The sequence below is a fragment of the Mauremys reevesii genome, linkage group 2 (genome assembly GCF_016161935.1).
Source record: "Mauremys reevesii isolate NIE-2019 linkage group 2, ASM1616193v1, whole genome shotgun sequence".
Lineage (NCBI taxonomy): Eukaryota > Metazoa > Chordata > Testudines > Geoemydidae > Mauremys > Mauremys reevesii.
Window position 1 is genome coordinate 150,530,813 of NC_052624.1, and position 12,707 is coordinate 150,543,519.

Below are 12,707 nucleotides of genomic sequence, written 5' to 3' on the forward strand. Positions count from 1 at the left end.
TCCTTGTGATTAGAAAGTTTTTCCTAATATCTAACCTAACTCTCCCATGCTGCAAAATGACTCCTTTGGTGGAAATGGAGAACAACTGATCATTGTTCTCTTTATAATAACTTTTTATATATTTGTAACCCAATCCAAAGGGCCGAGTATGGGCTAAATGGAACCTGCTGGGGTTTCAGTCTGTGGTTCCTGGAGTCTAGGTGTTTCCCTCCTAAGGCTTAGAAGAAAAAATCCATCTCTCTCCATTAGCTATAGAAAATGACAACAATCACATCCCTGCTTGAAGCTAAGAGAGACGTGAGCTGAAATTAGGATGTAGGCAGGACCAATAGGGCAGTCGAGGGTAAATGTGGGTAAGTGGAGTTTACCCACGTCTCATTGGGGAAATATGGAGTTCAGTTCTGGGTAGTTTAACCACTTCTTTTTGCTACCAGTACATCCCTGGGCAGGTAAATCACTGGGCAGGTCATCCATCCGATTTTTTTTAAACCAGACAGTCCTGCCTTTCTTAGGTTTGTCCCCCATCTGATACGAAGACAAAACTGGAACATGGTGTAATCCGGTATTGGACAACACCATTTTGAAACATGCCTCTGCTGCACCCGGCCGGCATGCCCTCACACGCATAGTCACAGGGTCACACGGATGGGGAGGTGGCATCACACGGGCAGAGGCAACTGGGGCAGGGAGCTGCACTCTCCAAGAAGGTGTCTCCTGTGAGGTGTGACCTTGCACTCCGGTATCATAGGAGCTTCTCCCACATTTCTGGCCCCTCTGCTTTTGTTTTTTCGTGACTAATGCTTTATATTTTGGAGGTGGGTGGCAACCAGATATAGAGCCAAATCCTGATCCCACTGAAGTCAACAGGCTTTTGTCCTGACTAAGGAAGTGCAGGATTTGAGCCCAGTCTCTCAGATTTGCAAAGGCCCTGCTGTAAATATCGGCCCCCAGTTTCCACCAGAGAAGAGGCAATTTGGCTCCTGAAGGCGAGTACAGCCATCGGCTGAGATGGGAGGTGCAGGGTGCGGAGGGAATAACACTGGAGAACAGGAGTGGAGTGGCACTAGCAGCAGCTAAGTGCTGGAAGCCAGTTTCACAAGGCCTTCTGTACCCATCCCTCACTCTGCTCGTATGGTGGGCAGAGTAACGTCTGCAAGTTATGAAGTCGTTTCCTGTTGCTCCAAATGCACACAGCAAGTATGTTACACACCTCTCAAGCAAGGAGAGTAGGCCTGCACTGCAGCATTAACCCAGCCGACTGGCCTCAGGTTAGCCTAGCCCAGCGGCACTGCAAAGCCCTGGCTGACTCATTGCATCTTTCCCGCTGTTGTGCTCCTCCGTGAGTGTCGCTAAGGACTTTGGGGGCTGTCTCCCTGGGGTCTTTGGGCTGCAGTGAGCTGAGCCGCATGGTGGTTCTTTCCCAGTGAACTGTGGGAGAACTTGTCTGTCCTTCTGGGCACAGGAGGGGAATTGTGGGAAGGCACTAGGAGACTATGAGCACTTCACTGGATTAGCCTGCGTCCTCATCGCAAAGTGGCAGGTTCCAGCCCAAATGACTAAGGCCCCCAGGATCTAGCCTATACCCCCAGTCAGACCAGCTAGCACTGCTAAGCTCAGGTGAGGTGTTTTTTTTCTGTGAAAGGAGGGGCTCAGAGGCAACACACAGGTAAGAGCCCGAGTTAACTGTGCAGCGAAGACAGACCACCTAATGTGCAAGAGACCCAGGGGGGGCAGGATGGAGCAGCTTTCAGATTCAAGCCCAGCACAGTAGAGACCAGATCATCCTTCAGCTCAGGGGAAATCAAGGGTGTGATGTAACAGCTGTTGTGTGGAATTCACCCCTTTGCGGGGAGCCTGTAGCACACTTGTGCACTTACCAAGTGATCTGCTGCACACCCATTGCCCATGACATTTGAATGTTCAAAGCACCCTACGCAACGTCTCCCCTCACTCCATCCCAGGAGACAAAGGTTTATCACTTGCCCCATTTTGTAGATGGGGAAACTGAGGCCCTGAAAGGCAAAGTGACTGAACCCCGGCTCACAAATGGAGTCAGTGTCAGAGCTGGGAATGGCCCTCAGGAATAAGAGGCATCTGAGTCTTGTGCTCAGACCACTAGATCATGTGAGCTAAATGCCACAGTGACTCAACCAGAGCTGCTGTGTAAACTGAGCAGAGCAGGTAAATAGAAACATAAGGAGTGATCACAGGGAAACTAAACGGGGACTGTCAACATGCTAGATCAGCAGGGTCTCCAAAAAGCCTGTTCCATCATGTGAGGTCCTCAAACTGCTGCCTCTCCTTAGGACCGCCAGGTTAGGGCAAAGCAGACTCAAGGCAGACTTTTATCCCTGGCAAATTCCAACAGCAATTCATTTATTTTGCTCTGGGTTTGTACAGCACCTAGCGCAGTGGGGTCTAGGGCCACACCTGAGGCACCAAGGTGCTGGGAGACAAACAATAGCTAATAACTCTCTCTTTCAGAAGACCCAGACTCCACGCCTTCGAACAGGAGCAGTGGGGGAAAACAGCTAGTTTGTGAGCTGGATTATAGGATGCTGTTGTCTGCCATAGCAGGAGAGTGGACTCAGTGACCCAGAAGGTCCCTTCCAGTCCTATGTCCTATATTCTGAAGCCCCTAGTGGGGCTGGGGGCACTGATTTTAGCCAGCAGAGCCATGTGAATTCATTCACAGCATTAGCTGCAACCCTGGTGACCCCCATAAAGAGCCACTGCCACCTTTAAATGTCTCAGCCTTGTGCCAGCCCTGACCCACATCTTCAGAGCCAATGACAGGTGAGTCCCTTAGCACAAACTCTCAATGGGACCGGAAAAAACTGGTTCCTTAATGGAGGTGACCTTCTAATAAAGGTGGAGCCGAACTGAGCTTACCAGATGTCAGATTTGGGGAGGTCCCTTAAAACAGGAGATTACCTAATAAGGGTGCCGCACTGCATAGGCCTCTCTGTATGAAGGAACTCTTTGATCATTCATCAGAGGCGGCTGGTAACACAGGCAAGTGGGTCAACAAACCCAACGCAGAGTCACTGTTTCCTCTGGGCGTGGGACCCTTTTTCTTCTCTTACTTTCATTCTGACTCTGGTTTGTACAGGCAGCTGAGGGGGTACAGTTCTGTATGCATCCTCAACCCACCTTCCACAATGCAGAGCATCCCCGAAGGAAACAATGCTATTTGGTCCCCGCTAGCCAGGTCTGTTTTCCAATAGATCATTCAGATTTGTAATCAGTGAGAAGAACATCTAGTGTGTCACTCTAATTTCTTTTCAGGTCTGGGTATATAAAGGATGTCTAAAATATCATGACATCAAACTCAACAATCAAACGGTCTTACTGCAAATCAAGGAGAAATGACCTTTCCAGCAATATAGGGAAGGGTCTGAACCAAACCCCTGAATCCAAACAACCCAGTCTTTATCTGGAAGAGATGGAATGTATCTAGCTACCTGTCTGTCTGGGTATTTATACTGTGTCCATCAGTGTAGTATCTGAGCAGCTGTATCCAAATCAGAATCTGATACTGAATTTGTAGCAACCTCTGTGCTTTAATAGGCCGAACTGATCTGAACATGTAACCCACACACCTTCTGGGTGTGGTGTTCCATCCCATCTAATGACCCTGAGACCACTTTTTTATTTTTTTATATATATATATATATATATATATATATATATATATATATATATATATATATATATATATATATATATATATATATATATATAAAGTGGTCTCAGGGCCATTAGATAGATAGATAGATATAGCTCTACAGCCTTAACTAACAGCCAGTTGGCTTTTTAGCTCATGCACTAAGCTCTAGAGGTCCCAGGATCAATCCCGCCCCCTGGGGTCTGTTGGTGTTACAAGTGGCAGCTCGTCTGGGATTTCAACTGGGAAGTCTCTGAAGTTTGGGATGTGGTTCATCAGTTAGGAGAAGTATGTAACCCACACACCTAGAACAGAGTAAAACATACCTGCTAAATGGCCCACTTGCTAAAATGGTTGACTCCCTTCTCTTGGGGTAACCAAGGATTCTGATATCGTTAACCCCATTGTACAGATGGGGAACCAAGCCACCGAGAAATACAGAGCTAGATTTTCAGAAGAGCTCAGGGACAGATTTTTGAGTGCTTAGCATTGAATGTGGATGCTGAGCCCGTCTGAAAATTCTGGCCTAAGTGACTTGCCCAAGGTCATGCATCAATTGAGTCAGTGTCAGAGGTCAGGTTTCCTCATTCTCAGTCCTGTAATAACCAGATCACACTAGTGGGCCATCATCATTAGCCTTCATTTGGTCAGCAGTCTAGAAAGCACCAGGCTTCAGAGAATGAAAGCACAACACTGTTGCCAACCCCTCTGAATCCAAGCAAAGGCGACTTTAAGAAACACGCTCAAACGTCTCTGATCTCATGCTACCACGTTGCTTTGCCCTAAAGCCCTCCAGATCCCCAGCTGATGTAAAGCAGCATGAATTAACACCCACAGAGCCATACTGATATACTCCAGCCGAGGACCTGGCCCACTGTGGGCACAGAGGCTGAAGTCACTTTATCAGATCCATTGGCCAGACAGGCCCCTGATTCAGGCAGGAATTTAAGGGTGTAAAAAAATAACAGTACCTATTTTTGCAGCATCCAGTTTCAGGTTGAAATCCCAATTCCGCGGCAGCTTGAGGGACATTTTGAACCAAGGTTTTATTTTGCTTTTTAAATGTGGCTATTTTTCCAAGCGTCTCTGTACTGTGACACTTCTTCTAATCCCGGGCCCTGTTTTGATTCCCTCCAGAGCTCGCTTGAAAAATGAAGCCTCGCTTGAGGTTGATTTGCCAATGCACTTCCTCCTGGGCTCGGCTGTAAGCAACCCCATAAAAGTACTTTTCTATCTTCTTTTTTGCAAAGCTTTCTCTTTTGCTTTCCAGATGCACCATAAGCCTCTTGGTTGGTGCTTTTGCAGGTCCCGCTTTGGTAATACCTCAGTCACACTTTAATTCACAGAAGCTGAAGTTACGGCTGCATTTCATCCACCAGCCCCTGGCTTCACTGAAAAGCACTGATAAATAGCATAGCTTCTGGGTTTGTTTTCTTTGCATTTGAGGAAGTGGGTGTCCTTTCTGTTCAGTTGATGCGCTCAAAAAGACTGAGCGTTTGCCTCGTGGTGGAGGGGTATAGCCCAGCATTCAGTTTCGGGAAATGTTAGACTTAAGAGCAGACTGGCTGCTGTGGTGACCTGCTGCAGTTTTACCAACTAGCTCATAGGCAGGTCAGCTTGGCTGGGCAAGTATGTAGGTAATAGCTGTGCCTGGCCTGGAAAACTGCATTTTTTCCAAAGACACAAGGGTTGATTTGCAGTTGCTTGGCACCTTGAATCATACATGCATAGACATACATGCAAAATGGGCGTAGGATGGTGCCAGATCAGAACAGCAGTGTTTGCACACACTTTGCACTAGTGCAGACAAATGCACTAGGTGCAGGGCACTGGTGAAGCTGGCTCTACTCACCCAGACCTCGTGCACGCTGCAGCACACTAAGGCCTGCCCCCAGTGCTTAATATTTGCCAGCGCTGAGCACCAGCACCCCTAGGCTTGGCAATTCATAGCCCTGGCACCTCTGGCTTGCTGCATCAGGTATGAACGTAAAAAAATTGCTTGACCTCTGGCACCTCTTTCGTTACAATTTAAGCACTGTCTGCTGCACTGCCTGTGAAGTGAGGGGGTCGGGGAGTGAGGGAGCAGGGGACATACAGCAGTGAAAGCCAAAACACTGTCCTGGAGGGTGTGAGGTGGATGGCCGATGGAACTCCTACTCCTGAGCAGACTTTGGAGCAATGCGCTCTGCTGCGGGCGAATGTGAATTACTCGGAGGGCGGGCTGGTTATGATTACAAGCGCGCAGCATTAGCCAATGTTTAGAGCAGGGGTCTAGAGATTAAATCATGTCCCCATTTAAATCAATAACAAAAACTCCCATTGATTTTGGCAGGGCCAGGATTCCACCACTGGGTTCTCTACCTGACTCAGCCCCTGACTCAACATGTGGCCTGGGGAAAGTCACTTCACCGTTCGGTGCCTCACTCCTTCCTTCTGCAAAATGGGGTCAGTACCAACTATTAGCGGGAGCGTCACATGGACAGCACCACGTGGAAAGGGAATCGGTCGCCATTTAGGATTTCACAGCTGTCTTGATCCTGCTCATTCTTTCATGTAGTGCAGCTGAGTCAGACCCTAGAGCCTCCAGCTCCAAGATCCTCCACGGGAGCTAAATAGGCATTTAGCTGTGAGCAGTGCGGGGTCTCTGAGACACATCCTTGCAGTTCTGATTCCATCCAGCAGAGGTCAGTGATGTGCATTAACCAATTCATACCAATACTTCAGTGCAAAGCATCATTATTTGCAGGGAGACTAGGGGTATGGCTACACTTACGGTTTGCAGCACTGGTAGTTTGCAGAGCTGGTCATCCAGCTGTGCAGGGCCAGCACTGGTGTGTGGCCACACTCACAGCTACCAGCGCTGGTGTGTGGCCACATTTGCAGCGCTGTTGGGAGTGATGCATTATGGGCAGCTATCCCAGCGTTCAAGTGGCTGCAACGTGCGTTTCAAAAGAGGGGGGTGGAGTGGGGTCTAGTGTGACAGGGAGCGGGGGGAGAGAGAGAGTGGATTTTTGGAGCCAACACTGTGTGTTTAGCTTCCTGCCTTGAAAAATCAGAACATGTTTCCGACCCCTTAGTCTTAACTCTTAATTGCAAACAGCCTGCAGCCAACACGACTCCCCGCTGTTTCATTTGCTCCCTGCCTGCCTCTCATTTGATTGTTTACAGCCAGGTACAGATGATCACAGCAAACAGGAGCTCTGTTTGTTTTTTAGATAAGCAGCAGCGGCAACGGAGCTCCGCGCGGAGCTCGTTCATAACAAAACAAAGAGAGGCTGCATAACAAAACAAAGAGAGTAATTTATAAAAGCATTCTGGGATACATCCTTATACCCTGGAGGCCAATCACAGCGCTGGTGTGTGGCCACACTTGATGACCAGTGCTGCAGCACCAGCGCTGGAATCCTTATTCCCCATGCTGAGTGAGGTGTACGGCCAGCGCTGCAGCCCAGGGAGTTGCAGCACTGGAAGTGCCCTGCAGGTGTGGCCACTTACTAATTGCAGCGCTGGTGGAGGCTTTCCAGCGCTGCAACTAGCCAGTGTAGCCATACCCTAGGAGACTTTGTTCACTTTGAAAGGCTCACCGAGCATTCCTGAAGCACTGTGCTTCACCTCTGTGTAAAGAGATCCATTGCAGTATAAAAAAGGAAAAGCAAATTCACCACCTCCCAGACCTATCAGTTAAGAAACAGCTTGTCAAACATATGGTAATGTAGAGCAATCATTTCATGGCCAAACATCAGTGCACATACTGGGAGCCCCCTGAGGCAGGGACAGAGGGAAGTTGCCTTGACTAGGAGGAAGAGCCAGGCCATGAGCACAATGCAATGAAAGCAGGCATGGGCTGTGTTTCCTGTTACAACTCATTGTTCAAGGGCAATGCATTTCAGAAGCGTGTATCTGGGGTGCAGTGAGCTCACGGTAGGTAAAGTGCAGCATATTACCATAACATCAGGCATCACACCACGGAAATGTCTGTACCCACATACAAGGCGTGGTTCTGCTCCTACCACCCTGTGCTGTGCAGGCTGATAAGCGACTGTCTCATTGAGCTCCATACATATCCCCAATTCTGACTCAGTGTTGCCCAAACATCCTCCACAGTTGGGCTCAGAACACAGATATTCAGGCTATCAAATGAAATATACAAAAAGTACATAGCAAGACAGTGGACACAGCAGGGCTCTGGGTGACGGGACATTTATGCTCAATCCTTGAGGCAATGCAAGGAAGATGCCACATTGTGGTGGGTTTTGTGATGTAGAGATTGTGCTCCTTGAATTGAAGATGCTAAGGGCTTGTTACACATGAAAGACAATCGGGAATAAGGTAAAATGTGAATTTAAAGTGGATTAACTATTTCTGATTAACGCCATGTGTGGACACACTTTTTCAGAGTTATCCTAATCCACTTCCAAAACAGATTAAGATAATTCAGAATAGAAAGTGGATTAAGATAATCTGGATTAAGAGCATCCACATATGGAGTTAATCACTCAATCAGGAATAGAAATTGTAGAATAACAACTCCCTGTAAACCTCACAGGCCACATTCTAAGGCTCACAGGTGGCTCCATCTGAACTGGATGCGGGGATGTAACTGATAATGTAGAGGTGAAAGCTCCATAGTTTATTACTCATCAGCAACCCGCCCAGCCGCCACTTCCCCTCTAAGGGATCTTTATTGTTCACCAAAATAACAAAGCCAGATAAACATAGGCTACTGCAGTGTGTTTATTCTTAAGACTACGTTTCCTGTCATTTAAATGCACGCTGCATGTATACTAAAGGTTAAATTAAAAACTAAACGTATTTCTATGCAGGGCAAGCCCTTTTCTATGGCCAAGCCATATAAGGCCCAGGATCCTGTAGCCAGAGAGACAAGTCAAGTATTCCCCCGTCTCAAATATTCCATTGTGAAAAACACTAAGACATGACAACGTGAGACAGTTATGGAAAGTACCGTCACCACATTAGCTTCGCCCCCATTTCTGAGCCTGAACTTCATTAACCCTGGAGTCTTGGCCAAACGCCAGCTTTGCATGCAGGCTACGTAAATTCCCCCTTGGGTTGCAAATGGATATGATAACGTCCTGTCCTGCTTTGCACTGTTCTCACGTCCCAGGGCCCACCCCAGAGGTAACCGCATGTCAGTGGGGAGTGAAGTAAGCCCTCGCTGTAGTTTGGCACTTTGATTGCAGTTTGCAAAGCATGTTGGGAGAAAGGGGGCTAGTCTGAATTATCTCGGAATAAGTTTGTCCACACATGGAGTTAATCAGGAATAGTTAATCCGCATCAGTGCCATTGCACACACAGGGACTAGAACAGCAGGTTATCCAACAAGGTTTATTCTGAAGATCTGACACAACTGTGGGCTAGGGTCTGCTTCCTTTGTGGCTACCAGGCCAATAGAATCTACTATCCTTTTTGGACATTTATATAAATCTCAATGGAAAGGAAAGGCTCTCTGGATTTCATTTCAGACACCATTTTAATAGCTTTTTATTTTCAAGAGTTTCTTTCATCATGAAAAACACATTTTGTTGTCACAAGGCAGCATTTGGGTTTTTGCATCATCTGGTTGTGTGAACAGGATGTCACAGTGAACATTTCTTTCATTAAAAGAAAGGAAATTGAAAGAAAATTCAAACAAGAAAACTAGCCCAGGGTGTTTTGCAGATTTCATGTGCTTGTTACAGCTTAATTCGATTCAGCACTACAATTGCAAAAGAACATTTCACTGAGGGAAATATGAAAATACCAACTCATAGGATGTTTAAGGCCTTAAAGGCCTTATGATATTACTGCTTGTTGGGCAGTACATATGAAATACTCCTGAGGATTTGTTTGAGGTTTTACAGAGTTTAGTAAGAAATGAGTTCCTTTCTATAGAAATATTTAACCCACCCCATAGCAATCAATAATGACTTCTATCTCGACTGTGGAATTCTACAGGCTGATTTGAACACTGAATAGTAAAGACCTCATTCTGCATGGTATTTTAGAGGGCTGTTTTAGAAAAAGCATGCAGCAGGGGTGTCTTCCTCTGAAAGAGGATCAAGCTTACTGATGAGGTAATATTCATAGACTATCAGGGTTGGAAGGGACCTCAGGGAGTCATCTAGTCCAACCTGCTGCTCAAAGCAGGACCAAGCCACAGCCAGATTTTTATCCCAGTTCCCTAAATGGCCCCCTTAAGGATTGAACTCACAACCCTGGGTTTAGTAGGGCAATGCTCAAACCACTGAGCAGGGGCGGCTCTAGGAATTCCGCCACCCCAAGCAGGGCGGCACGCCGTGGGGCGCGCTTTGGCTGTCGCCGGTCCCGCGTCTCCGGGGGACCTCCTGCAGACGTGCCTGCGGAGGGTCCGCTGGTTCCGCGGCTCTGGTGGAGGATCCGCAGGCACACCTGCGGGAGGTCCACCAGAGCTGTGGGACCAGCGGACCCTCTTCAGTCATGCCTGTGGGAGGTCCACCGGAGCCGCCTGCCGCCCTCCCGGCAAAATGCCGCCCCAAGCACGCACTTGGCACGCTGGGGTCTGGAGCCGGCCCTGCCACTGAGCTATCCCTCCCCCTGAGTCAAGCCCATTGGGATGTAATCCCATCTATGAGAGAAACTAGACAAATGATTGTTATTTAGTTCAAGGGTAGAGGCCTGTATTTTTCCAAGGAGAAGGTCCAGCATTCTAGTCCCTGTGTGTCCAACAGCACTGACTATAGTGGACTATATAGTCCACTAAAACTGATGTCACTGAGTTTGTCAAGCAGGTTATCCAACAAGGTTTATTCTGAAGATGTGACACAACTGTGGGCTAGGGTCTGCTTCCTTGGTGGCTACCAGGCCAATAGATGAACATTTGAGACACCTGAGCTGCAGAAAATTCTCCACTAAACACACACGTAGCAGACCATCTTGGTTTCAGCTCGTCGCAGCAGAAGAATGATGACGTGGCCCTGAGATGATGGGCATGCATTAGAGACCATTGTTTTCACAAGGATAAAAAGTGAAGTCATCTTGAGCAGTGTGTCTCATTCACCACTGTTGTGTAAATACAAGATGCTTATAAGGGCTAAGTGTGGGACTAGATAGGTGGTAGAGGGGCCATTGAGAATGCGCCAACAGCTGGTTGGTGACTTGTTCAACTAGAGCACAGGGCTGGAAAGCACAAACTCTGTGTCGTTGCTGCAAAAAATAAGGGGTTTCTCACACTGAACTAGCAAACTCAATAGGATGAATGGGGCAGTAGTTAGGGCGCTAATCTAAGACACTTGAGTTCAATTCCCTGCTCTAACATAGGCCAGGTCTACACTGCATGCATACTTTGGTATAACTCCGTCGCTCAAGGGTGTGAAAAATCCACCCACCAAGAGCCCTAGTTATAGCGATCTTAACCCCCTGTGTAGATAGAGCTTTGGTGGCAAGAGCACGTCTCCTGCTGGCACAGCTACTGCATCTCACGGAGGTGGAGTAACTAAGCCAATAGGAGTGTTCTCCCCTGTTGGCTTAAGGCATCTTCATCAAAGTGGTGCAGCATTTCTATAAGGTGCCACAGGATTCTTTGCTGCTTTTACAGATCCAGACTAACACGGCTCCCCCTCTGATACTTGACAGCATTTGTAGTGTAGCCCAGACCTGGCTGTAGCCTGCCTGTGTGATTCCGGGGAAGTCAATTAGCCTCTCTGTGCTTCAGGCCCCATCTGTAAAATAGGGCTAATGGTGGGAGCCGTATCAGGACCATAGACAGTCTATGAAAACGTAGTGAAAACACAATAGTTAGCTTGTAGATAGCTGTGTCCACCGTAGAGCCCCTACGTGGGGTTTAACCTCCCCTAACTACATTGTGGTGACAACGACAGTGCTGTATCTCCATTAGAATTCTTTTCTAGTATTCTTTTCCTTCAACCATGAAACAAGAGCCAGAGGTCTAGGTTGTAATCCCAGCACCAAACTCTGGACATAGTTTGGGAGAAGAAGGGAGGGGGGGACGGTTCCCCCTCCAAACTCAGGCAGGCATGGAATTTGCCCCCCCACGCATGGCCCCGTTGGTCTGTCCAGAGCCATCCCCCTCCCACCCCCAAAATATAGAAGTCATACTACACCTATGCTCCTAATACTACCTGCCCTCAAACATGCCAGAGCCTCGCCTGGTGCAACTCAACAGGGTGGCATTGAACGCTAGGAAGCTCTGCTGATTTACACCAGCTGAGAGCTGGTCTTTCCGATAACATGTCCACCGTCACTCACCGATGTACCCACTTCCTGGCTGGTAGGAGGCTTCATTAGCACAACCCCTTGAAGATGAAAAGTCCCCTGGTACAAATTAGGGTAACCAGACCAGTACACAGACATTAACGTGCCCTGGAGCGAATGGGAAGCAAGCTAATAAAGGAAGTGTTGCTGTTTTCTAAAAACCTATTTAGAGGAAGGGAAAAAGTCCCTCACACAGTGTTATGATTCATTTGCGGGTGGGGGCAGGGAGAGTTAGACGAGGACTCAATAGACCTAGGTTCAATTCCCTACTCTGCCACAGATTTCCTGTGTCACCCTGGGCACAGCCCTTAAGTCTCTCTGTGTCTGTTTCCACATTGGTAGAACAGGGATCACAGCACTGCCCGACCTCCCAGGAGTTGTATTTAATCTCCCAGGATGAGGTTAAACACATGGCAGGGTGAGATATTACATGACCTGGGTTCTAAAGGTACTGTACATAGAATGACTTCAGCCATTGTAAATGAAGGCCCATGTATAAGTTAGCTTGGTGGTTAATTAGCCTCGCCTCTAGTAAGTCAGCATAATTGCATAGCTGCACTGTGCGAGCGATACAGTTCCTTAGGCCGTGTGCAGCCAAATGTCATTCAGAAATGTAGCAGGTTTTTAATTTAAATTTCAGCGTTAATGAAAGGCAATCACTTCAGAGAACTGATGAATACTGTATTGCGCAATGCAGCCATTTTTAGCAGGAGCCAATGTCTCTTGCTAGTGGAACAGCTGCAACAGAAGCTTGGGTCCGATTTTTGTTTCTCATACATCTTGCACCATC

General features: G+C 47.7%; 1 protein-coding gene across 2 annotated transcripts in view; it reads right to left on the reverse strand.

The window, feature by feature from the left end:
* Positions 1-5,127, reverse strand: part of ARHGAP25 (Rho GTPase activating protein 25) — a 47,351-nt gene extending 42,224 nt beyond the window's left edge. The window contains exon 1 of one of the 2 annotated variants that reach the window (XM_039526321.1): positions 4,639-5,127. In XM_039526321.1, coding sequence (XP_039382255.1) covers positions 4,639-4,699 — 61 coding nt within the window. In that variant the 5' untranslated portion in view covers positions 4,700-5,127. The remainder of the gene's footprint in view (positions 1-4,638) is intronic. The other variant, XM_039526322.1, reaches the window with a different exon arrangement.
* Between the last annotated feature and the right edge of the window lie 7,580 nt (positions 5,128-12,707).